At 42.2% G+C, this 27,721-nt stretch overlaps 1 protein-coding gene and 1 long non-coding RNA gene across 7 annotated transcripts in view; one reads left to right on the top strand and one right to left on the bottom strand.

Annotated features, from left to right (window-relative positions):
* Positions 1–24,575, bottom strand: part of HDGF (heparin binding growth factor) — a 303,843-nt gene extending 279,268 nt beyond the window's left edge. For all 6 annotated transcript variants that reach the window (XM_030187055.1, XM_030187054.1, XM_030187051.1 and 3 more), the window contains exon 1: positions 24,273–24,575. In XM_030187055.1, coding sequence (XP_030042915.1) covers positions 24,273–24,359 — 87 coding nt within the window. In that variant the 5' untranslated portion in view covers positions 24,360–24,575. The remainder of the gene's footprint in view (positions 1–24,272) is intronic.
* LOC115457593 lies at positions 13,975–24,655 on the top strand. The gene is made up of 3 exons (XR_003939983.1): positions 13,975–13,987; positions 16,064–16,065; positions 24,572–24,655. It is a non-coding gene; the product is annotated as an uncharacterized LOC115457593 (long non-coding RNA).
* The last annotated feature ends 3,066 nt before the right edge of the window (positions 24,656–27,721 follow it).

Raw genomic sequence — 27,721 nt, forward strand, 5'->3', positions numbered from 1 at the left:
AGACCTTCTGTGCCGTATGGAATCCTAGCAGCCACAAAGCACTCGGCAATGCCAAGTATCAGAGCTCACCAGCAACTCTCACCAGAGAAGTGGTATGGCCCGATATGTATTACAGCTCACCAGCAACTCTCACTAGAGAAGTGGTATGGCTCACTTGTACTATAGCTCACCAGCAACTCTCACCAGAGAAGCGATATGGCTCACATGTAATATAGCTCACCAGCAACTCTCCCCAGAGAAGTGGTATGGCTCACATATAATATAGCTCACCCGCAACTCTCACCAGAGAAGTGGTATGGCTCACTTGTCTTATAGCTCACCAGCAACTCTCACCAGAGAAGTGGTATGGCCCACTTAAGATTTTATATATATTCCATCAACTGAGCTTACCAGCAACTCTCACCAGAAAAGTGGTAAATCATATTTAAGGTTTTATAGATATTCCAGCAACTGAGCTCAGCCACAGCTCTCACCAGAGAAGTGGTATGGCGTATTTAAGGTTTTATAGATAGATTCCAACAATTGAGCTCACCAGCAACCACCAGAGAAGTGGTATAGACCACGTAAAGTTCTGTATATATATAATATTGTTCCACGAATCGTAAAGGAATGAATACACTTCCTACTGAATACACTTCCTACTTAATAAAAGAAGCTAAAGAGTAGAGAGAACATGGGAGGGGCCTGGTCCGGTCCGGAGGGACTAAAGGAAAGCAAATTAGCAGGTAAGATCTAATTTCTCCTTCCTTAGCGTCCCTCCGGACCGGACCAGGATTGGACTGATGGGAAGTACCAAAGCAGTAATCTGAAGGGAGGGACCTTATGAAAACTGCAGAGAAATGTTCATGCTGCATAGGCCACCTGGCGACAACTAACATGTAGTGTGTCCCAATGAGCAAAATAAAATGAAACTAGGACTAAGTTGCCAACTTACCAATGTGCACCGAGAGCACCAAAAATCGCCGTAGTAAGAATAGAGCCCGCTTCTGAAGTTGTGGAATATGTTGTAATACGGGGAACTGCCCTCTCAGCGAGAAGAGAAATAGACACTCATTTCCTTGATCCTTCGCGATATAGCGGGTTAGAAACAATGAAAAACTTTTACGCCTACTGGCTAGAAGGACAAAACCAATAAGAAAAAACCGATTGGGAAAGGTGAAAACTTTAAACTACAGCAGACCGAAAAGAAGTTACCAACCGTAGAAGTATTCCACACATAGATCTACTTGCTGCAATGGCTACTGGGAAACACTGCTTGAAGAGGAAAACTTTATAGAAAAAGTTATGGCTACTAGAAAACAGAATTTTAAGAGTCTGTTCACCTAGTTCACCTAGCTGGTGGACGAAGCGGGAGGTACAGGTGCAGGACTCCTTTAAGAAACTGCTTTGACAGTGGATGCTGCATAAGAGTGCGGTTGTCAACAGTATCATGCATCACTGATAGAGCTGCCAAATGAACTCTAATGGATGAGTAAGACAGACAAGATTTCGCAAGATGCAGAAGATATTCCAAAACATGCAAAATGGATACTGTTTGTGGAATGAAGTGGCGAGAGGAGTACCACAGAGTGAACCGTCGCCACTTTGATTCATAGGACTTTAATGTAGATTTCTGTCTGGAAGCAATTAAAACTTGAAGTACTTCCTGCGAAAATATCAAAGATGTTGCAGACCCAGTAACCACGCCATAAGTTTGAGTGACTGGGGGTCCGGATGTAGAAGGGTGCCTTGGTTCTGCGTAAACACCTAGTGAGATGATGGAAGAAACGCATAAAGAAGGCTGAAAAACCCCTGCTGGACGTTGGCATCTGTCCCTGTCTCCGTCAAGACTGTTGCTGAACGGAAGAAGCAAGAAATGTTCGTGAGCCTGAAGGCAAAAAGAGATAGCCCTGAAGTGTCGCAGTGAGGAAGTAAGGCTGAAAAAATGAGAGTCCATTCACCTAAATGCAGGGTGACACAACTAAGAAAAAATGAGTACAAACTCAAGAGTATACTCTTAACTCCTCCTTGGCGGATGACATAACCCATTGCCATGGCAAGGACCAGCATAGCTCTCTCCGCCTTGTTTGTCAGTAGGGAAAACAAAATTCACCCGAAGGTAAAACGAATTGCTGAGGTCCCCCAGAAAAAAAATATATACAAAAAAGCTTCTGCCAAAAAGTGTACTGCACGAAGCATCCCAATGACAGAACTAAGGTTCTTGAGATAACTAGATGACACTTAAATAGCGCGATTGATGACCCTGAGATTCGCAATAGGATGAAGGAAAATTCCTTCTTGGGTATTAGAAAGTAAAATTGCATTCTGCAGAATAGAGCGAGGAAATGGCCGAAGGCCCAAGGTCACCAAGAAAAATATAAACTGGGATGTTTGCAGAGGAGACAAAAGACTGTGCGCCAACCTGACTAAACAAAGAGAAAATCAGAGATATCTGATGAGAGATCAAATGAGAGATCAAATGAGAGGCCTGGCTACAATCACCACCCAACCTAGAGACTGTAAGAAATGCAACACCCGGTGCGTGACCTGAGAACTCTGCTGATAAGACTTTCTCCAATTAGGCAGTCGTCTAGGTAAGAATGAAATGACCCTAAGAGCGCAATGAACATCCTCTTAGATCTATAAAAGAACGGAAGAGAGAGTACTGCTGAAAATGACCGGTTAATGCATAAGCAAAAAACTAGCCATTCTCTGGATCCTGAGGAGAAGAGGAAGGGTGACCAAGGACACCAGTTAAATAGGGCTACAAACTCCAACCCTATCTCTATGGCGTTCCATAGTTGGGTAAGTTCTGAATATAGAAAGTTCTGAATATAGGAGTCCACCAACTATGGTAGTACGCTCCGGACAGAAAAAAATTGTCCCAGTATGAACGTCTGATTCACCGGCCTGTAATTTCTTGGATCTCCCTAATCCACATACCACTAATCCACGGTCATGCGTCCTCCCTCACTGAGATGTAGATTGTAAGCTCCTTTGAGCAGGGAACGTCCTTCTTTGTTAATTTGTACAGCGCTGCGTAACCCTAGTAGCGCTCTAGAAATGTTAAGTAGTAGTAGTAGTACCAGACTCACACCCAATAGATATGAATGTTGAGCTTGTTTCAGGTTAAAACACCGAACCTAGGCCCAGGGTCCCCGGTGTTCCTAGTGGTGAACAGCCATGGCAAATATTGTATGCGTTAGTTTGCAGAATTACTGCAAAGCCTTGCTTTTGGAGCAGAGATTTCTGTTCGATACTCTCGTGAGAGGTTTTTTTTTTTTTTTTTTCCTTTAATGCTGTTCTGGCTGTAGAAAGGTGGACATTTGAGCTTCCCCAGAATGGCAAAACTTATGTACCTATGCCCATTAGATATGAATGCTGGACTTGATGGACTTTAGGCCTTACCCAGCATAACCATACTTATGTACCTATGGTATAAATACACAGGAAGTGAGTGAATCCCCTTCCAATTGAAAGAACACTCTGGAGTGAAGGCGCATAGAATGAAAATGAAAAAGGACAAACTTGGAAATTACCTGTAACGAAAAAAGTGAAGTTGTGCCACAGCCACTTGGTGAAGGCAGTGTAGACAAGACTGTATCTGAATTCAAGAAAGCTTGATATAACATCAGGTCTCTAAGGAAGAGGAAGAGATAGCAGATGGTATGTATAGGCATACTGGACCAAACCAGGATGTTTATAATCTGCCAATGCTGAACTGATAGAGTAGAGACAAACACGAGTAGATGGTTTGAGGACCGTCCACTATCTTTAAGTGAAAGGATGACTTTATTCTCTAAGTGACCATATGTCCTGTAAAAACCAGAAGAAAGCTAAAATGAAATATGAGAGGCTTCAAGGCAGTTGGAAAAGAAGGGAAGACATGAATAAAGCATGCCTGCTAAGGCAGCTGAGTGACTGGGAGCTTGGTAGACAGGACTGTCCCTCAGAGAATATGAAAGAGCTGATATATCCCCATGGCATCTGAACAATATACTGTATGCCTCTAGAGAAGGCTTCTTAAAGTCGGAAAAAGAAAACACTGTATAACACTACAGCCATTGAGAGTGTCTGTTAAGTTCTTAAAACACTATATAACATCATAGGCATGGAGTAAAATGCTTGAAAGGAACTAATATATTATGGTCAGAATTGCAAAGTACCAATCAATTGACTCTTAGACAATGTAGTCCTATTCACCAGGGAATGAGAAAGACAGAAATTTACTCTATGCCTATAGAGAAAGTTTCTAAAGTTCTTAAAACACTGTATAATACTACAGCTATTGAGGAAAATGCTTGAAATGAATTATGATATTATGATAAGATGTAGATTTTCCACCAGGCAATGAAAAATGACTGAGCACCAGAAAAAACTAGTGTTAACAGCCCCGTGATACATAGAAATTTAAAAGAAGAAAAACTTGTTATATATCCATATATGAAAGGAGCCCCCTTTCAACCAAATATTGCCTGCTGATGTGAAGAGCATTTTAGAATACGCCGTTCAGCACATACAAAAGTGTACACATCTTGGAGCCGAACTGCTCTATGAACTGCAGCCTTACCTTCAGCAGAGAGATCCCCGACTGATAAGATGGAGGGAAAAACAAAATGGCCGCCGTTCGCTCCACTGGCCCTGTGGCGATCGTCGACAGCGCGCCCGACACCTCCGAACAAGCGGAGCCCAGTAGAACGGCGAAGAAACAACAGCCGGCGAAAAAGGCCCCGAGAAAACTGGAGGCAGCACCGGACCCGAAGAAACCTTGAAGGGAGAGCAAAATTTACACGTTCCGGCTGCGTGAACTGCGCGACGCTGACCGACAGCAGCTGTTTGAACTTTTAAGCCATATCGGAAAAAACAGGTGGCCGCGCTTACGCGGTTCGCACCTTTCTTTTTTTTTTTTTTTTTCATTTGTTTAAACTGCCGCCGCCAAAACGCAAGAAAATGGAGGAAATTAAATCTGACGAGAAAAATCGCTGTTTAAAGTCACAGATACTGAATTATTTTCTTCTGTTTGTTTTTTTTTTTTTTTATAACCCCTCAATCATAATAAAACACTGGAGCTGCCTGCTCGTTAGAAGTCTGGGGAAAGAAAGGCTGCTTCTTTGAATTTCCTTTTATTTGATTTAATTCTTTTAAAGCAGCTGCCTGTTAAAAGTGGCTGCCTCTCCCAAAGACGGTACACCTACCAGAGAAAGGGACGGCCCTTCCCTGCTAAGCCAGGGAGATGGGGAGGAAGGGGGGTGGACTCGAGACACCCGAGTTTAACACCCCCGAGGCTGTCAAAGAAAGAAGAGAAAGGAAACCCTGTCAAGCCTCTAAATAAGATTCCAGGCACAGAAGAATTATCACAAATATCTGTAATATCTAAAGAGAAAAGGAGAGAGACTAATGGGCTCACTTCCTACCTGCTGGGAGACTGAGAAAATACTGAGGCTAAGGTCACATGGCCAGGGCTCCTATTGGCTCTCTAGAGTCAGTTTTTTCTCAGTCTCCACCTGCTGGTAGGCGAGCACAACCCATCAGTCCAATCCTGGTCCGGTCCGGAGGGACGCTAAGGAAAGAAAGATTGGTGTGCCTGAAAGCAAGACGTCTGACCGTATTGCTGACACTAAGCTAGTACCATCTGCTGTCTCAAAATTGAAAGCCCCCTGAAGACGGAGGACCAGAGGCTTCCGGCTTATCCTCTGGTAACTGCTGTGGCTTAGTTTCCCCCAGTTTTCACCAAGTTACTGAGATCTTTTCCAAACAGCCACTTGCCTTGAAAGGGCAGTAACTGACTTTTTACTGCATCTGCTGTCCAATGCCACAACCAGAGCTGCCGACATGCCATGACAGCCAAAGACATGCTGAGGGCTGTAAGATGTCATAAATAACATCCACCATGTAGACCAACCCCACTTACAGCTGGGCATTATGCATTAGTCTTGTATAGCAGACTGCTGATGCCACATCAGGCATGCTCTAGTCACGAACGAGCTGCATACTGTCACTTGAAGGCTAATAGAGGCCACTTCAAAGGCTTGTTTCAATAAGCTTTCAAGATTCCTACCCAGTAGGTCACTTAGGGAAATGCCCCCCAACAGCAAGGTATTGGTCTTAGTCACAACTGTAACATGGGAGTCCACACCAGGAAGCTGCAATTTCTTTCTCCTCCAGAATCGATGGGTAGAGGCAAGTCATGGCTCTTCCCACTCTCAGCCCAACAAGACCCATTCTGTGGTAATCAGTTCTTCAATGTCTGGATGCATCAGGAAGGCCTTAGAAGGCCCTCTAAGCCCACTCACAATCAATGAAGATGGAACTCCCGTTGCCAAAGCAGGCGGCTCCTCAATGGAAAGCACTGCCAATGCCTCACAAATAATAGTGCTGAGCTGCTCTTAATGCAACAGCCTCAGTACTTCCAGGTCACCCCAAGCTTCAGGAGGGAGCACTCCCTCTTCTAACAGCCCCTTCAACGATGGCTCCTCTGAATAGACTGAGGCCACATCAGATAAGGAGGGGGAAGCAGAAAGACCTCCAGGAGTGGACAGATGGGGCTAAACAAAATCCTGATGCAGCTGAATGCTCCGTTGGGCTCTGAGGTTGTAACATGGCGGCTGTGCTCTGCGTGCGATCAAATAAGAGTGTTCCTCACTGCCTGTCAGCCCCAACAAAATGACGTCTATTCCCACATTCTCCAGCATCAAACAGCACACCAGCCCCGCCAGAGAGCCTGAAGTCCCCAGGTATATTAGAATGCTGTGCCAGATCCAAAGACATGCTGCCGCCGACCGTTTCCCCCAGATCCCGTGGGATTCCCGACTTGCTCACAGAAGGAAAACCGTTTAACTTCCTATGAAGGAATCATTCATCCAACTGGCACAATAACAGCACAACACAGTCCCAAGCAGTGAATGGGACCCCTCCACTGCATCAAGGAGAACTTGCAGCCCCACAAGCAGTTCCGAGTGAAACTTTAGTAGGACTTACGACTGCCGGCTGCTTCTCCCAAGCTCAAGTGTCTCTACTGGACCAGGAGCAAATCACTCATCCACCTGCTGGACACAGAATACTGAGGAACTGGACTGGATGCCAACAGAGATATGCCTCAGCTCAGTTTTCAGTTCTCCATCTCCACCTGCTGGCTGATGGACACAACTATCCCACAGGTTCTGGAATAGTGGGAAGCTATGTAATGGAAACTGGAAATATTGTTGGCTACACCACCTGTTATACCGATATCCTCCTCAGAATCTTCAAATCTCTACCTCTACCTGATGATAGGGGAAAATATACCCATCAAGTCTAGCAGAAGGAAATACAGGTTGAAGTATGGCTATCAGGACCTATTGTTTATTTGGACTGCAGCTGCTCTTTGCTGCCCTATATTGCCTGGGTCACAAGGCATAAAATATTTCTCTACTTCTTGGTGCCAAGAAAAACAGAAATTTGAAAACTACTGTAGCAGATTTCTGGAATTATTCTTGTGTTGGCCCACTGGCTAAAAACAGCTAGTAAACACAGATATTTTTCCTCCAGCACTGAAATACTACAGTACATCTTACATCTGTCATCTCCTGTAAAAGCAAAATGGAAAAATTCTCACATTTCACTCTGCGACACTATCAAAACAAAATCGAGCGTGGTACCGGAAGATTGGAGGGTGGCCAATGTAACACCGATTTTTAAAAAAGGTTCCAGGGGAGATCCGGGAAATTATAGACCGGTGAGTCTGACGTCGGTGCCAGGGAAAATGGTAGAGGCTATTATCAAAAACAAAATTACACAGCACATCCGAGGACATGGATTACTGAGACCAAGTCAGCATGGCTTTTCTGTGGGGAAATCTTGCCTGACCAATTTACTTCAATTCTTTGAAGGAGTAAACAAACATGTGGACAAAGGGGAGCCGGTTGATATTGTGTATCTGGATTTTCAAAAGGTGTTTGACAAGGTACCTCATGAAAGGCTACAGAGGAAATTGGAGGGTCATGGGATAGGAGGAAATGTCCTATTGTGGATTAAAAACTGGTTGAAGGATAGGAAACAGAGAGTGGGGTTAAATGGGCAGTATTCACAATGGAGAAGGGTAGTTAGTGGGGATCCTCAGGGGTCTGTGCTAGGACCATTGCTTTTTAATATATTTATAAATGATTTAGAGATGGGAGTAACTAGCGAGGTAATAAAATTTGCTGATGACACAAAGTTATTCAAAGTCGTTAACTCGCAACAGGATTGTGAAAAATTACAGAAGGACCTTACGAGACTGGGAGACTAGGCGGCTAAATGGCAGATGACATTTAATGTGAGCAAGTGCAAGGTGATGCATGTGGGAAAAAAGAACCCGAATTATAGCTATGTCATACAAGGGTCCACGTTAGAGGAGTTACGGACCAAGAAAGGGATCTGGGTGTCGTTGATAATACACAAAAACCTTCTGCTCAGTGTGCTGCTGCGGCTAGGAAAGCGAATAGAATGTTGGGTATTATTAGGAAAGGTATGGAAAACAGGTGTGAGGATGTTATAATGCCGTTGTATCGCTCTATGGTGCGACCGCACCTTGAGTATTGTGTTCAATTCTGGTCGCCGCATCTCAAGAAAGATATAGTAGAATTGGAAAAGGTGCAGCGAAGGGTGACTAAAATGATAGCGGGGATGGGACGACTTCCCTATGAAGAAAGACTAAGGAGGTTAGGGCTATTCAGCTTGAAGAAGAGACGGCTGAGGGGAGACATGATAGAGGTATATAAAATAATGAGTGGAGTGGAACAGGTGGATGTGAAGCGTCTGTTCACGCTTTCCAAAAATACTAGGACTAGGGGGCATGCGATGAAACTACAGTGTAGTAAATTTAAAACAAATCGGAAAAAATCTTTCTTCACCCAACACATAATTAAACTCTGGAATTCGTTGCTGGAGAACGTGCTGAAGGCGGTTAGCTTGGCAGAGTTTAAAAAGGGGTTAGACGGTTACCTAAAGAACAAGTCCATAAACTACTAAATGGACTTGGGAAAAATCCACAATTCCAGGAATAACATGTATAGAATATTTGTACGTTTGGGAAGCTCGTCAGGTGCCCTTGGCCTGGACTGGCTGCTGTCGTGGACGGGATGCTGGGCTCGATGGACCCTTGATCTTTTCCCAGTGTGGCATTACTTATGTACTTTTCACCCTCCCCCTGATACAACCCCTTTCTCCTAGAAATGGAAGAGGTATTTTGAGTTACATGTTAAACTATTCCACTCCACTACAGCATCAAAATGCAGGAGCAATACTTGTTTTGCTATTTGCGTCTGCCACCTTATCAGGTTTGCAGGCACACACAAAATATCCTCAATACAAACAACTAAAACCAAGCATGCCACATCCAGAAGAGGGGTGTATTTGTTATAAAAACATAGATTGGATAGAGTGAAAAAGAAAACCAGAAATAAAATCAAAATGGTCTTCCTGGCCTCATTTTGTGTATGCTAGCAGAGCTGTTTGCGTTTTCAAATACGAAAACAGATGTCTTTTTATTACTGCAATGATCAATGCTTATTTCAGGTCAGTACTAGGCAAACTGGACAACATTATGCACTGATCGGGTCCTTAAAAATGGGGGTCTAAGAAAACAGCTAAAGATAAAAAAAAAAAATCCCTTGCAGACTAACGTGAAACTGGGAATTTAAATAAACCACACCCACACTGGCCTTAACTTTACTCTTCTGGTCTCTTTCGATTACAGGAAAAAAAAAAAATTCATGCTGGTGCCTGGTCTCAAGCCAGAATTGTTGGAACTCCCCCTCTAAATTTCTCTTGAGTACATAGGGACTGAACTCAAACAAATATAACTGCCTAGTCATGCACTTGATGGATGCTGTGATAAAGAGGCACCATACACGCCAAACCTTTTTGTTCTTCCCAGTTCAACGTATATAAAGAACAAAGATTACACAAATAGTCAACTACTGTGCCTGTGGACAAAATAAACTTTTGGAATGTTAACAGAAGGGACAAAACTGAGGGGAAAAACAGTTTGAAAATGGTCCAGACTGACCAGGAGTTCTCAAAACTAAATCCCCCCCCCCCCCACACACACACAAAACAGCCCAATACATTCCTATGGGAAAAGCAGTTCCAGTTTCTACAGTACAAAAACCTAAGGAGCTATATGAAATCGAGGGGCAAGAGGTTGGTGTGCACTAACCAAGACAGACACCTTGGGGTGACACTGTCTGAGAACCTCAAAGCTGGTGAAGCATGACAAAGTAGTGGCCAAATTTAGATGGATGCTTGGCTGAACAGAAAGGCATAACCAGCAAAAGGAAAGGAGGTGATTATACCCCTGTACAAGTCACCTATGAGGCTCCACTTGGGAGTACTGTACTCACTTTTGAGATCTGTATCTTGCTAAGGATATAAAAATAATTGATTCAAAGGAAGGTGACCAACATGGAATGGGATGTGCACCAGAAGACTTAAGAGAAGCGACTTCAAGATCAGAGTTTGTATACCCTCCAGGAGAGGAGGGCCAGGGGAAGTGATCCAGATGTTTAAATACTTGAAAGAAAGAATCAGAATCAAGAGGTCATGAAAAAGCTGAAAGGAGGAAAAGTGTAAAAACATCAGAAAATAAATAGTGTGTCATGGAAAGAGTGGTGGATGCTTGGAATGTCCTCCCAGTGGAGGTGATTGGACGAAGACATTGATAGAATTCATAAAGTGGGATAAACCAAGGATCCTTATATAGCTAGAGGATGGATCAAAGTATACTACTACTAGTTATCATTTGTATAGTGCTACTAGACGTACGCAGCGCTATACACTGGACATGGAGAAGTTTCTGCTCGAGAGAGCTTACAATCTAATTAGGACAAACAGGACAAATAAGGGGTAAGGGAATTACTAAGGTCGGAATGATAAAACAGACATAGGTACAGAACAAGTAAGGGTTAGGAGTTAAAAGCAGCATCAAAAAGGTGGGCTTTTAGCCTGGATTTGAAGATGGCCAGAGATGAAGCTTGATGTAACAGCTCAGGAAGTCTATTCCAGGCATAAGGTGCAGCAAGATAAAGAAACGGAGTCTGGAGTAAGCAGTGGAGGAGAAGGGTGCAGATAAGAGAGATTTAACCAGTGAATGGTTCCCGGGGAGAAGTGTAGGGGGAGATGAGTGGCGAGGTACCGAGTTGCAGAGTGAAGGCACTTGTAAGTCAATAAGAGGAGTTTGAACTGTATTATTATTATTATTACTACTACATTTGTACCCTGCGCTTTCCCACACAATGCAGGCTCAACGTGGAAACGGATACAGAGCAGACCCTGGCGGAATATAAGTCATGCTGCAGACTTTTGAACAGATTGAAGGGGACAGAGATGGCTTAATGGGAGACCTGTGAGAAGCAAGTTGCAATAGTCTAAGCGAGAGGGGATAAGAGTGTGGATAAAGGTAGTGTGCTCAGAAAGGAAAGGACAAATTTTGGTGATATTACAGAGAAAGAAATGAACAGGTTTTAGCAGTCTGTTGAATATGTGCAGAGGAAGAGAGAGAGATGAGTCAAAGATGACCCTAAGGTTACTAGCTGATGAGACAGGAAGGATGAGAGTGTTCTCTATTTCTGTTGATAACGGGGGAAGAGGAGAGGTTGGTTTATGGGGGAAAATAAGCTCAATTTTGGTCATGTTTAGTTTCAGATGGTGGTGACATCCATGATTCCTGCTGAAATTTCTGGTATGAAGAGGTAGATCTGGGAGTTATCAGCTTAAAGGTGACACTGAAAACCATGGGATGAGATCAGAATACCAAGAGAAGAAGTATAGATGGAGAAAAGAAGAGGACACAGGACAGATCTCTGAGGTACACCAACTGCTAATTGGATAGAAGTGGAGGAGGATCCCACTAGAGTTTATGCTAAAAGTATGACGGAAGAGATACGAAAAAATATATTAAAAAGTCACTGCTCTACACAGGTTCAGATTTGACTAAGGAAATTTATGCAGCCATAGCTGTGTAGTGAAAATGTACTCTGCCACATCCTCAAGCAAAACCTAGCCAGGTCTTAAGACTCATGTAAGTAAGCAAGCTAGCTGTATGTGGCAGTCCTTGGATGAAATAAACATCCTTCAAATCCTACAGGCACACATGGCAAAGCAGTTTCAACCACTCCCTCTCATCCATGGGGACTTCCGCAATAAACAAATCCAGGGGAGAACGCAACCAGACCAAACAGTCAGGTAAAGTGAGATTATATAACACAAAACATAAACAGCTTGCAGAAAACGGTCTCTTCTACTACCAATAACATGAATTGGGTGAACCAGAGTCAAAAGTTAGGCAACGGCTTCACACTGGTTATGTACCAGTGGGAAACAGGGACAGGCAGAAGTTTAAATACAGATTATCAGAGGGCTACAGAGTTGAATGACCTAGCTCTCTCTATATAATTTGATAACTCTCACTAGTAATGTATCTCCCATAACTACTTTCCTGCGATAGATTTCAATGAACATCATTTGTCTACTAGCAGATGAACAACAGGATCTGGAATTTGTGCAACCAAAAAACTGTTTGGCTTTTTCTTTGGATGAGTATAGAATCCAGAAGGCAGCATAATCATACAGGCAACTAGCCTGGTCGAAGTTAGAAATAAAGCTAGATGGAAGACAATTGAAAATGGCACTATGTAGTCCATAATTACACTCTTGTCAGTGTAATCTCATTTCATTAGCAGCTGTACATTATATCATATCTATTCATGTCCTCTCCCTTCCTACCAGCAGATGGAGGTAGAGAAAACTGATCTTTCCCAGTGAACTGATTGGTGCTCAATGGAAAACTCCAGGATGCATCTGCCGTGCGGTCCGAGTCTGGTGTGGTCCACGCTGCTGTGATAAGCTCGATGAATTTGTGAACAGGGAAGGCACGAGACAGCTGGCAAGTACTTGCCATTTACAAGTTCACCACAGAAGCTGCCAGCGCCTCCAGATCAGAAATGTTGAGGGCTTCCAGGGCCTTAGCAATCAGGGAAGGCAACTTTTCTTGATAAAAGATGTGTACCGCTGATGGATCATCTGGTTCCTCCAGAATCTGTTTCACTTCCTCCATCCGGGATGGACACGGAGAGGCCACCAACAGGATCTTTCAGCGAGAGGGGGCCCCAACGAAACCATCTCAGAAACAGCCACCACCCGATGCCGCTTCTGCGCAGGGTCCACAGAAACAGATGGGGACCCGAAGGCTTCAGACCACCTGCAGCCTCCCCATCCACAGGAGGCCGTGAAGAGGCCGCGACAACAGCTGGTCCTGAGGAAAACAGCACTTCAACAAAAAAGGCCTGGTGCATCAAGAGGACAAGTTCTGGGGAGGGCTCACAAGCTCCAGAAAACACTTCTCCCCGTGGGGTCTACATTGAAAGTCGGCCCTCCCGACAAATCCCACAGTAACAGTGAGGCAGGAGATGGGTGGGGATGAAATGGATCTTAGTGGATACAGGTTAGATTCCATAGGGCAGTGGTGGATATACTCATATCACCCCTCTCCTCAGGTCACTTCACTGGCTTCCGATCAGACCGTATACAGTTTAAGCTTCTCCTTCTTACCTACAAATGCACTCAGTCTGCAGCCCCTCATTACCTCTCTACCCTCATCTCCCCTTACGTTCCCGCCCGAAACCTCCGCTCACGGGACAAATCCCTCCTCTCAGTACCCTTTCTCCACCACCGCCAACTCCAGGTTCCGCCCATTCTGCCTCGCCTCACCCTATGCTTGGAATAAACTTCCCGAGCCCTCACGCCAAGCCCCATCCCTACCCATCTTCAAATCCTTACTCAAAGCCCACCTCTTCAATGTTGCTTTCGGCACCTAACCTTTATACCTTTCAGGAAATCTAGACTGCCCCAATCTGACGACCCCTACTGGACTGTTTGTACATTTACCTTTAGATTGTAAGCTCTTTGAGCAGGGACTGTCCTTCTATGTTAAACTGTACAGCGCTGCGTAACCCTAGTAGCACTTTAGAAATGTCAAATAGTAGTAGTAGTAGTTAGAAGCCCAAGTAGCCGCACTACAGATCTCTTGAAGAGAAAGTGCTCCCGTTTCAGCCCACGAGGAGAAAATCGCTCTCGTGGAATGCACCTTTAACGCGTCAGGCGGAGGCCGCCCTGACAGCAGATACGCAGAAAAAATGACTTCCTTGAGCCTTGAGCCAACGGGCTATAGTGGCCTTAGATGCTGGAGACCCTCTTTGGGGACCTGATAACACAAAAAGGTGATCAGAAGTCCTGAAGGCATTTGACACCTTCAGATATTGCAACAGAGCCCTGCGGACATCCAAAAGATGCAACTGGGCAAAAGATTACGGAAACTCCTCTCTAGAGGGGAGATAAATGGGCTGGTTTAGGTGAAACGCTGAAACCACCTTAGACAGGAAGGAAAGCACCGTATCTACAGTTACTCCGGACACACGTCTTGCCGAGGTCATGGCCACCAAAAAGACCGTCTTTAGAGTCACATCCTTCTCCGAAGCTTGCCTCAGCGGCTAGAAGGGCAAACACTGGAGCGCCTTCAACACCAGCCCCAGGTTCCAAGCCAGACACGGCAGCCACACTGGCGGGCGGAGCCGGAGAGCCCCTCATAGAAATCGGGCAACGCCTGCTTCTTCAGTATTTGAAGCTTCCAAAGCAGTGTTACACCGCAAAGCATAATAACATGAACTTTCCTAACAGCGGATGAACGCCCCAAAACTGGAGCTACAATTCAAAGGAGGGAATGAACTCATCCTCCTGTAACTGAAAAGAAATCCTGAAGACTGTTTTCCAACTTCTCCCAATGAGGGAACATATCTACAGGAAAAACTGAACATAAAAGTAACACAAATCACACAATGAACCACTGAGGGAGGGCTCATGGATTTATCTGCTATGACTAAAGGAAAGAAAATTACCAAGGTAAGAACCTAATTTTCTCTTCCTTGTCATCAAGCAGATGAATCCATTACGAGTGGGATGTATCAAAGCAATCCCTAGATAGGGTGGGAACAAGCCACACCACGCGCCAACACTTGTGCTCCAAAATGCGCGCCTCTCCTGGCAGCCACGTCCAGCCTGTAATGTCGGGGAAAAGGGAGCTTCGAAGCCCAAGTAGCTGCACTACATATCTCTTGAAAACAGAGTGCTCCAGTTTCAGCCCAAGAAGAGGAAATCACTCTTGTGGAATGTGCCTTAAAGGCTTCAGGCGGAGGCCAGCCAGATAGCAGATATGCTGAAAAGATAGCTTCTTTGAGCCAACGGGCTATAGTGGCCTATGTAAAACAGCCACTTGATCCTCACTATATCATTTTTCCAAGCATTGTCATCTGGATGTTATGGCTCAAGCAGACTCTTCTTTAGATCGTTTGGTGCTCTCCATGGGAGTTTCAGATTCCCCACCTACATGAGGACTGCTTTGCTACATCCTATAAGTCTCTGGATTCATTTGCTGCAGGTGCTAAGGAAGGAGAAATTGTCTTACCTGATAACTTTCTTTCCTTTAACCATAGCAGATGAATCCAGAACCCCACCCTTTTTCAGTGCTTTGTTCTCCTGGTTTGCTCATTTCTCTGTTTAGGGCAATGACTGATTTTGGTGTTAAAAGTTTTTGCTATTTTCTACCGTTCATGCTGCTTCTCTGTGAGGAAGGGGATTTATTATGACTCTTTATTCCTTCTGCTTTGTTATGAGAAATACTGACTAACCAAGGAGCATACCATCCTATAAGACAAAGTTCAGTGTTTAGGCGGATACAACCCATCAGTTAATGGATTCATCTGCAGCTGATGACAAGGAAAGGCGGTATATCAAATCTCCTTCCCTTTCCCAAGTCCATCTTAATGGCTTATGGACTTTTGTTTTAGGAAGATACCCAAACCTTTTTTTTTAAACCACGCTAAGCTAACTGCTTTTACTACATTTTCTGGCAACAAATTCTAGAGTTTTATTACACGTTGAGTGAAGAAATATTCTCTCCAATTTGTTTTAAATTTACTACTTTGTAGCTTCACTGCATTCCCCCCTAATCCTAATATTTTTGAAAATAGTAAACAAGGCGATTCATGTGTATCCATTCCATTCATTTTTCTAGACGTCTTATCATATCGCCCTTCAGTCATCTTTTCTACAAGCTGAAGAGCCCTAGCCATTTTAGCCTTTCCTCACAGGGAAGTCGCCCTTCTCTGTACCTTTTCTAATTCCACTATATCTTTTTTGAAATGCGATGACCAGAATTGAACACAGTATTCAATGTGCGGTTGCACCATGGAGCGATATAAAGGCATTATAAATTCCTCATTTTTCTTTTCCATTTGTTTCTTGATTCCTAACATTCCATTTGCTTTCTTAGCCACCACCACACACTGAGTAGAGGGTTTCAATGTATCAACGATGACACCTAGATCCCCTTTCTTGGTCGGTGACTCGTAATGTGGAACATTGCATCATGTAACTATAGTTCGGGTTCCTCTTTTCCACATGCATCACTTTGCACTTGCTCACATTAAACGTCATCTGCCATTTGGATGCCCGGTCTGCCAGTCTCGTAATGTCCTCTTATAATTTTTCACAATCCTCTTGCGATTTAACAACTTTGAATAACTTTGTGTCATCAGCAAATTTAATTACTTCACTAGTTACTTCCATACCTAGATCATTTATAAATAATATATGTTACAAAGCAGCTGTCCCAGCACAGAACCCTGGGGAACTCCACTATTTACCCTTCTCCATTGAGAAAACTGACCATTTAACCCTCCGTGTTCTATCTTTTAACCTTTTTTTTAATCCACAAAAGAACACTACTTCCTATCCCATAACTCTCCAATTTTCTCTGGAGTCTTTCATGGGGTACTTTGTCAAATGCCTTTTGAAAATTCAGATACACAATGTCAACCGGCTCACCTTTATCCACAAGTTTATTTCACCCCTTCAAAGAATTGTAGTAAATTGGTGAGGCAAGATCTCCCTTGACTAAATCCATGTTGGCTTTGTCTCATTAATCCATGCTTTTGAATATGCTCTGTAATTTTGCTCTTTATAATACTCTGTACCATTTTGTCTGGCACTGACGTCAGGCTCATCCGTCTATAATTTCCTGAATCACCTCTGGAGCCTTTAAAAATTGGCATTACATTGGCCACCCTCCAATCTTCGGTACCATGCTTGATTTTTAATATAAATTACATATTACTAACAATAAGTACATAAGTATTGTCATACTGGGAAAGACCAAAGGTCCATCAAGCCCAGCATCCTGTTTCCAACAGTGGCCAATCCAGGCCATAAATACCTGGCAAGATCCCAAAAAAGTACAAAATATTCTATACTGCTTATCCCAGAAATAGTGGATTTTCCCCAAGTCCATTTAATAATGGTCTATGGACTTTTTCTTTAGGAAGCCGTCCAAACCTTTTTAAAACTCTGCTAAGCTAACCACATTTACCACAAACTCTGGCAACAAATTCCAGAGTTTATTTACACGTTGAGTGAAGAAAGATTTTCTACGATTCGTTTTAAATTTACTACATTGTAGCTTCATCACATGCCCCCTAGTCCTAGTATTTTTGGAAAGCGTAAACAGACGCTTCACATCTACCCGTTCCACTCCACTCATTATTTTATAGACCTCTATCATATCTTCCCTTAGCTGCCTTTTCTCCAAGCTGAAGAGCCCTAGCCGCTTTAGTCTTTCCTCATAGGGAAGTAGTCCCATCCCCTTTATCATTTTTGTTGCCCTTCTCTGCACCTTTTCTAATTCCACTATCTTTTTTGAGATACGGCGACCAGAATTGAACAGAATTTACAGTTATGCAAGTTTCATTTTTCAATTCTATTAATACTCTGGGATGAATACCATCTGGTCCAGGCGATTTGCTACTCTTCAATCTGTAAATTGTTCTATTACATCTTCCAGATTTATAGAGATTTCATTGTTTCTCTGACTCATCAGCTTTGAATACTGTTTCTGGCACCTGTATCTCTCCCAAATCTTTCTCGGTGAAGACTGAAGCAAAGAATTAATTTAATCTTTCCACTATGGCTTTGTCTTCCCTGAGTTTCCCTTTTACCCCTCGGTCATCTAGAGGTCCAACTGATTATTTTGCCAGCTTCTTGTTTTAATATACCTAAAAAAAGTTTTCACTATGTGTTTTTGCTGGCACCGCTTATCCTAAGCTTATCCAGGCTCTACTGATCCAAGAAATCCAGAACAGGAACCATAGCACAGATGAAGCCAGGAGTTTGCGACAGACTGTCTACCATCTGCTGGAGATAGAGATATACGGACTAAGTGAAGGGAAATGGGACTTGATATACCGCTTTTATGAGGTTTTTGCAATTACATTCAAAGTGGTTTACATATATTCAGGTACTTATTTTGTACCAATGGCAATGGAGGGTTAAGTGACTTGCCCAGAGTCACAAGGAGCTGCAGTGGGAATTGAACTCAAAGGAGCTGCAGTGGGAACTGAACTCAGTTCCCCAGGATCAAAGTCCACTACACTAACCACTAGGCTACTCCTCCACTCCTATAAAGTTCACTGCTCTATTTTCCACCTGCTGAAAGATGGTCACAACCCACAAGTCTCTGTATTCATCTGTAACAGGTGCTAAGGAAAGTACCTGCATAGAATGTGTACAGCACAGCATATGTCTAGTAGTACTACAGAAATTATTAGTAGTAGATGGTTCATCTAGCCCAGTATCCTGCTTCCAACAGTGGCCAATCCAGGTCACAAGAACCTTGCAGAATCCAAATAGCAGGAACATTCCATGCTACCAATCCCAGGGCAAGCAGTGACTTTCCTCATGTCTATGTTAATAGACTATAAACCTTTCCTCCAGGAACTTGTCCAAATCTTTTTTTAAACCAGATACACTGCCAGCTGATAACAAGTTCTAGATCTTAGCTATCCATCGAGTGAAAAAATATTTCCTCCTATTCATTTTAAAAGTATTATCATGTAACTTCATTGAGTGTTCCCAAGTTTTATTACTTGTTGAAAAAAATAAAACCGATTCACATTTTCCCTTTCTACACCACTCAGGATTTTGTAGACGTCTATCAGATTCTCCACCCTCAGCCATCTCTTTTCCAAGCAGAAAAGCCTTATCTTCTTTAGCCTTTCTTCCAATGAGGAGTTCCATCCCCTTTATCATTTTGATTGCCATTCTTTAAATCTTTTCTAGTTCCAGTATATCTTTGAGCTATGGCGACAAGAATTGCACACAATACTCAATGTGGGTCGCACCATGAAGGGGGGAGTCTTTATAGTATTCTTTGCCTTAATTTTCTATCCCTTTCCTAATAATTCCTAGCATCCTGTCTGCTATTTTTTGCTGCAGCTGCACAAAGATTTCAGTGTATTGTCCATAACATCAGGCAACTATGATTTGGAATATTTTTCCCAATGTGCATCACTTTGCATTTGTCCACATTAAATTTTATCTGCCATTTGGATGCCCAGTCTTCCCAATTTCCTAAGGTCTTCTTGCAATTTTTCCAGTCTGCATGTGTTAAATTCACATTTGAGAAGGTAATCCACATGACACAAAACTATTCAATCATCTCACGCATCGTTCCCATTTCTAGATCATATATAAATGTTAAATAGCACCAGACCCAGTACAGAGCCCTAGGGGCACTCCATAAGGCAGCCATTAAGTCTCTACATCCACAATTTTATTGCAGAGTCCTGAAGCAGACCAGAAAACTTGGTGGATAATTCAAACCTATAGGTACAGTTCTCATACAAATAAGCCTCTGTTTTTCTTCCCCTGCATAGTGTTGACAAGAAACTTAACAGGAAAGGGAATAAATTATCAGCTGAAACATTCTGATTAAGCAATATATATATAAATATATATATATATATATATATATACACACACACTTGTGCTTTTGGAAACTTCAAATCAAATAAGCATAACGGGTATGCTCTATGCCAAATCCCACTTCTGATCAAATGCATCAACATATTTCAAAAGCAAACACGTTCACATGAAAAAAAAATACATCCGAGACAAGCCCAAGGACCTGATGGCAAAGAAGTCTTTCTGATTGTGAATATATGCTGGAAATGCTACAATTTGTTTTCTATCACATTTTGGCATGCAGTGAAAAACATATTTAGAAGACACTGTCCTGTTTCTACATTACTACTAAAAATAATGTACCTCCCCCTTGACCAATGAGAAACATTTCTCCTCCCAAAGCAGGATTCTTTCATCTAAGAGAGTATATTGCTCTAGCCCACATTCCATTTGGCTTCTCTAGCCTAATTCCTAAATTGTGGGTTCTGGAAGCTTTGTAGGTGTAGTAATAAACAAATTAGCTAAATTACAGTTTATTAAACCGAAGCAGATGATACAAAGTTTCTCCACAGTTTGACTGTATTTGAACTTAAATCTTAATCATGAAGTACAGGAAAAAGGGAATCAGTATAGAAATTCAAAACCTTCCTGTATGAATTAATACCTATATTAGGAAAAGAATGGAAAACAAAAATGAGAATGTTACGCTGCCTTTGTACCGCTCCATGGTGTGACCGCACCTCAAATACTGTGTGCAATTCTGGTCACATCTTAAAAAAGATACAGTGGAATTAGAAAAGGTACAAAGAAGGGCAACAAAAATGATAATGGAGATGGAACAACTTCCTTATGAGGAAAGGTTAAAGCAGCTAGGGCTCTTCAGTTTGGAGAAGAGACAGCTGAAGGGAAATATGATAGAGGTCTATAAAATACTGAGTGGAATGGAACAGGTAGACATGAATCGCTTGGTTACTCTTTTCAAAAATACTGGGGCTAGGGGGCACGCAATGAAGCTCCTAAGTAGTAAATTTAAAACGTAACAGAGAAAATATTTCTTCACTCAATGAGTGATTAAACTCTGGAATTTGTTGCCAGAGAATGTGGTAAAAGCAGTTTAAAAAAAAGGGTTTGGATAATTTTATAAAACAAAGGTCCATAAGCCATTATTAGGATGGAAGTGGGAAAATCTGTTTTACTGTTCTGGGATCTTGTCAGGTGCTTGTGACCTGGAATTGGCCACTGTTGGCAACAAGATACTGGGTTTGATGGACCTTTGAACAATACTTATGTTCTTATGGGCCATTTAGAATGACTGACTTCAAACACCCTAGTTCAGTGTTTCCGAAGTCCAGTCCTGGAGTATCCCTTGCCAGTCAGGTTTTCAGGATATCCACAATGAAAATTCATGAGAGATTTGCTCGTGAATACTCATTGTGGACATATGGTATGTGATACTTCATATGTATACCTAACCTTGATTTGTCCTTGACATTTTCAGGGCACAAACTGTGTAAGTCTGCCCAGCACTGGCTTTGCTTCCCAATTACTGGTGTTGCCACCCAATCTCTGCTAAGCTTATAATAACATAATAGATAATAGTATAATATGCTACATTACAATATCAACACAACATGCAGTAAAACATTTTGTTTGACAGCATAAGGTGTAAGCAAAGTAAGCCACATGGGCAATTACCGCACATTATAAAGGGGGGGAGGAGGAGATAGATAAGAAAAATTTACAGGACTAAAGAAATAAAGGGGACTAGTTAAAAAGAAAAAAAGGATGAACATGAGACCAGAAAGGTGAATAAATAAAATCTAAGCCAGGGTAAAAGTGGATAAGCAAGTCCTGCTACACTGCATGTAGCTAGTGTTACTCCTTGTGCCTGGGTGTGAGTTAAGTTATTTCCACTTGGGAAAGATAGTACTGGCAGGTGCATTTTACTGAAGGTCAACATGTACATCACCTTTCAAGTTAAATAATAAACAAAACCCCCATACCTATACAATAGGAACAGCTGCTACTAGGGATGCAGGTTTGTTAGTATCAATTCAGTCGTTTAGCACATCTTAAATATTTAGTGCATGTTCAAAGTTTCATATCACATTAAAAAAATGTACTGAAACAAATCGGCCAAGCAACAGGCACGTCGTGGCTCTCGCTTTTCAAATCGAGGACCTACAAATTTCTTTTGCAAGGGGGGGGAGTAAAGGGGGTGCGATCTGATATACCCCCTTTTCTTTGATTACAATCGAACCAGTCCACATATTACATAGAGCTACTTATTTTTATACCTGGAGGATTAACTTGCCCAGAGTCATCACAAGGCGTTATGGGTGTCAATAGCCGTTTCCCTTGGTTCTCATTAGGCTACTCCTCTACTGAGACCTATCCCGTGCCACCTTGCACTTTCAAAATCACTTGCATGTACAAAAACACTCACAAATGCAAAAAACCTCCCACGCACATCATAATCTCCCAGTAGTAGTCCCTAAGGATCCAATCCATCATTATTATTTGTTTAGCGCTACTAGACGCACGCAGTGCTGACATAGACAGTCCCTGCTCAATAGAGCTTACAATCTAAAAAAAATCCTTCAAACTTGATCTTAAGACTTAAGATCGTATACTAAGCTGAACACACATTTGCCACTAAAATTCATGTCTTCAAGTGTGTACGTATATTATACATAACATATATTGTTCATTCTAGAATTTATGTTTTTTTTACATACTATACACATACATGTAATACGTGCAAACATACATTGTTCATACTAGAATTTGTTTTTTTTATACTATACACTTACGTGTAATACGTGCAATCTAACATATATTGTTCATACTAGAATTTATGTTTTTTTACATACTATACGCATACGTGTAATACGTGCAAACATTGTTCATACTAGAATTTATGTTTTTTTACATACTATACGCATACGTGTAATACGTGTAATACGTGTAATCTAGCATATATTGTTCATACTAGAATGTTTTTTATATACTATACACATACGTGTAATTAACATTGTTCATACTAGAATTTATGTTTTCTTACATACTATACATATACATGTAATCTTAACATATATTGTTCACACTAGAATTTGTTTTTTTACATACTATATGTATACGTGTAAACATAGTTACTAGAATTTGTTTTATTACATACTATACACATACGTGCAATGTAACATATATTCATACTAGAATTTATGTTTTTTACATACTATACGCATATGTGTAATACGTGTAAACATATAGTTACTAGAATTTGTTTTATTACATACTATACGCATATGTGTAATACGTGTAAACATATAGTTACTAGAATTTGTTTTATTACATACTACTACTACTACTACTACTACTTAACATTTCTAGAGCGCTACTAGGGTTACGCAGCGCTGTACAATTTAACAAAGAGAGACAGTCCCTGCTCAAAGAGCTTACAATCTAATAGACAAGTGAACGGTCGGTCCGATAGGGGCAGTCAAATTGGGGCAGTCTGGATTCACTGAACGGTAAGGGTTAGGTGCCGAATGCAGCATTGAAGAGGTGGGCTTTAAGCAAAGACTTGAAGATGGGCAGGGAGGGGGCTTTTTACATACTATACGCATACGTGTAATACGTGCAATGTAACATATATTCATACTAGAATTTATGTTTTTTACATATACGCATACGTGTAATACGTGCAAACATATTGTTCATACTAGAATTTATGATTTTACATACTATACGCATAATCTAACATATATTGTTCATACTAGAATTTATGTTTTTTTACATACTGTACGCATACGTGTAATACGTGCAAACACATTGTTCATACTAGAATTTATGTTTTTTTACATACTATACGCATACGTGTAATACGTGCAAACACATTGTTCATACTAGAATTTATGTTTTTTTACATACTATACGCATACGTGTAATACGTGCAATCTAACATATATTGTTCATACTAGAATTTATGGTTTTTTTACATACTATATGCATACATGTAATCTAACATATATTGTTCATACTAGAATTTGTTTTTCCCATACTATACGCATACGTGCAAACATATAGTGTTCATACTAGAATTTATGGTTTTTTACATACTATATGCATACATGTAATCTAACATATATTGTTCATACTAGAATTTGTTTTTTCCATACTATACGCATACGTGCAAACATATAGTGTTCATACTAGAATTTATGGTTTTTTACATACTATATGCATACATGTAATCTAACATATATTGTTCATACTAGAATTTGTTTTTTTACATACTATACACATACGTGTAATACGTGCAATGTAACATATATTGTTCATACTAGAATTTGTTTTTTTACATACTATACACATACGTGTAATATCTCAATCGTAAATAACACATAGCGAAACAAAACAGCAGCTCCCCCACCGCCAGTTAACAAGAGGGGGAGGGGGAAACCTGCAGGGAAATAGAAGCCACTCACCCGGGCAGGCCAGTGAGGATAGCCCTTCATCTTGGCGAAGACCAGGTCCCCGCACTTGTACTCCCTCTGCCTGTTGGAACGGGACATACTGACCCCCCCACGCAACCGGGGGAAGAGAGGCCTCTTGCCGTACCACCACCACCCGCGCTCCTCGAATACAAATGACTATCAACGGCAGCAGAAGGTGTGTGAGGAGAGGGGGGGAAAAAAGCGCGCGAGAACCCCAAAAGCAAAGCACGCACGAGTCGATCCCAAACACACCCTCCCCCGCAACGAAACACGAAATTAAAACCGCGAAGCGACTTCGACGTTGCTGGCGGCCGATAATAATGACACGAATGTCGCGCTGCTTCGCGATCGCGTGCGTACGTGTGTAGATATAAGCAAGGCCCCGCGCGCGCGCTCTCCCACTCTCCCTCCCTCAGTAGTTTAACGGCTAGAGCACTGCTCCTGCGCGGCTGCTGCTAAGCAGGAGGAGCGGACGGTGGCCCACGTAGGACACACCTCTTCTCGCGTTCCCTTTCTTGTTATGTTTCTCGAATTATTTCCTAGCCGACGACCGAAGTTGAATTTACGTCTCTTTTCTTGCTTCGATAAAAATGGGCAGGGCAGACGTGTGGTTATTTGCATTAAAAACAAAAATTCGTATTGCTTTCGCTCCCGCCTTCTCCTTCTTCCCCCCTCCTCCTCCCTAGTTTACCTTCTTTGTCCCCGCCTTCTCAGGTTCCTGTGTTCGGGGCTCTGTTAGCAATGCCTGCCAAAATTTACTCTCACACCTACCCCGTGCTTAAGAGGGTTGGATGAAAACTCTTCCCCCACGCTCTCAGGCCAATGAGGTAGAGAACAGGCACTTTCCGACGCAGGCTAAAGAGCCGCGGTCGGAACGAGTCGAACAGGAGGCGTAGCTTTGTGATGCAATTTTCTTGCAGAGAAGTTGAACCTGCAGGGTTTTTTTTCCAGTGCTTATTTTTAACTGTGGACGGTTCAATTTTCTTGATCTTTACGTAATTTCTTGTGTGGAGAGCCCTATAGTTTTTGCTTGTAGTTAAATAAAACTGCAGCTCTGTTTGGGCTATCATTTATTTTTTATTATATTTGTACCCTGCACTTTCCCACTCATAGCAGGTTCAATGCGGCTTACATATTATATACAGTTACTTATTTGTACCTGGGGCAATGGTGGGTTAAGTGACTTGCCCAGAGTCACAAGGAGCTGCCTGTGCCTGAACTGGGAATTGAACTCAGTTCCTCAGGACCAAAGTCCACCACCTTAACCACTAGGCCACTCCTCCACTGTTGCTACTATTTGAGATTCCACTAACAACATTCCATGTAGAAGTCGGCCCTTGCAGATCACCAATGTGGCCGCACAGGCTTCTACATGGAATGTTGCTAGGGGAATAGCAACATTCCATGTAGAATTTCCAATAGTAGCAACATTCCATGTAGAATCTCCAGTAGTATCTATTTTATTTTTGTTACATGCTTTCCCACTCATGGCAGGCTCAATGCGGCTTACATGGGGCAATGGAGGGTTAAGTGACTTGCCCGGAGTCACAAGGAGCTGCCTGTGCCTGAAGTGGGAATCGAACCCAGTTCCCCAGGACCAAAGTCCACCACTAGGCCACTCCTTCCTGCATGATTTATTTATTTATTTATTGCATTTGTATCCCACATTCCCCAACTATTTGCAGGCTCAATGTGGCTTATGATGATGTTTCACTTGTACTGAACATAAGCAACTATTGATATGACATCATAAGTCTTTATTCTTTTCCATTCACCAGACTAGCCCCAAAATATGTGGTTTTACACCATCCACCAACAGATGGAGGCAGATATGTACGAACTGAAAGCTCTGCTCTATAAGAGGCATCCTGCAGCCCAGCATTCTAGATGGTGGAGTGGACTAGTCTGTTTGAGGCTTCTTGGCCCAGTGGAAAAGGGAAAATGGCTCCACTAGAGTCCTCACAAGGCATTCACTACTACTACTACTTAACATTTCTAGAGCGCTACTAGGGTTACGCAGCGCTGTACAAGTTAACTCCCACACTCTTTGCTCAGAACCCAACTACAACCTCTTTAGGCGCACCTTAAAAACCTGTTTGGATTAGTTTATAATCTTAATTCATTGGCTGCATGACGGCCCTGGTGTGTATCACTTGGTACCTGACTTATCCCTCCATTCCTTTTGTTATTTTTTCCCCCTGCATCAGATCATACCAAGTCGAGGCAAACTCAGAAATCCACCCCCCCCCCCCCCGAAAACAGAATGTGGAGTCCTACAAGGTTCACCACTCTCACCCATCTTATTCAACCCAATGATGATCCCAATAGCCAAGTCCCTATCCAACCATGAACTCAATCCGTTTTTATATGTGGATGATGTTACAATCTTCATTCCTTTCAAAAACAACCCATCAGAAATTGACTCCGAAATCACAATCAGCATGAACATCATGGAAGCTTAAGCATCTGCCTTCAAGCTAAAACTTTGGGGAAAAAAACATTGCCTAGTCCCCATACAATACTACACAATTTAAACCAATCAATGCACTAGGCTCACTGCTCCCAACTGCAGACAAGGTGAAAATGATACATACTAGGTATTGTACACAGGTAATGGTGTCCTACTGGAACACTCCCATGGCTGAATAGCTCCAAAGGGCTACTCGAAGCAGATTGGCTGCCGTGTTCTGTTCATCCATGCATCTCTGATAACCTGTTGGATTGATTCCATATTCTTTTGTATACTCCAGTCTTTTCAGGTGAACAGACTGACAGTCCCCTCCTCTTTCCAGAGATCATTTTCAGCTTTGTCTGTTTTAGCTTCTTTGTGGGACCCTCCTCCATTCCACCTACATTCAGAGCTGTTCTTTAGGAAATTTAAGACAGGCTTAGCTTTTCAAGAGTGCTTTGGCCTTTGATGAGGGAGGGGGGTCTGGTGTACAACTATCTCAGTGCAAATCTTGTTTTTTTCTACTTTGGTGGATTTATTTCTTTTTGTTTCCCCCTAATGTAAACTGCCTTGACGTCCTGGTATATGTTAAGTAAATGCCATTCATAAATGAATGAATGAATTAATGAATAAATGAGTGAAGCTTCAACCTTTCATGTAGCATTACTACTGGAAAGATACGATAATGGAGTCTGCCGGTAGATTTAGGAATTTATGCCGATTTCATTCTCGGCTGATTGCTGCCCTTCCCTTCGCAATTTAGGGCCGTCTGTACTTGCCCCATGCTTTCTCTATCGCCTGAGCTGGGAGGCCATTCTATGCCACACCTATTTTTTTGATGCTGCTTCTGAGTCTTACCTCCCCTGCCCCCTGGAGCTTCATACCATAAACTTGTATTCCAGAGTATTCTTTCTACTAAAAAAAAAAAAATAGTTTACAATCCATCAATGTAACTGTGCAAATTTTAAGTCAGTTATCCTGTCAGTCAATA

This window comes from Microcaecilia unicolor, chromosome 14 (assembly GCF_901765095.1).
Source record: "Microcaecilia unicolor chromosome 14, aMicUni1.1, whole genome shotgun sequence".
Classification (NCBI taxonomy): Eukaryota; Metazoa; Chordata; class Amphibia; order Gymnophiona; family Siphonopidae; genus Microcaecilia; species Microcaecilia unicolor.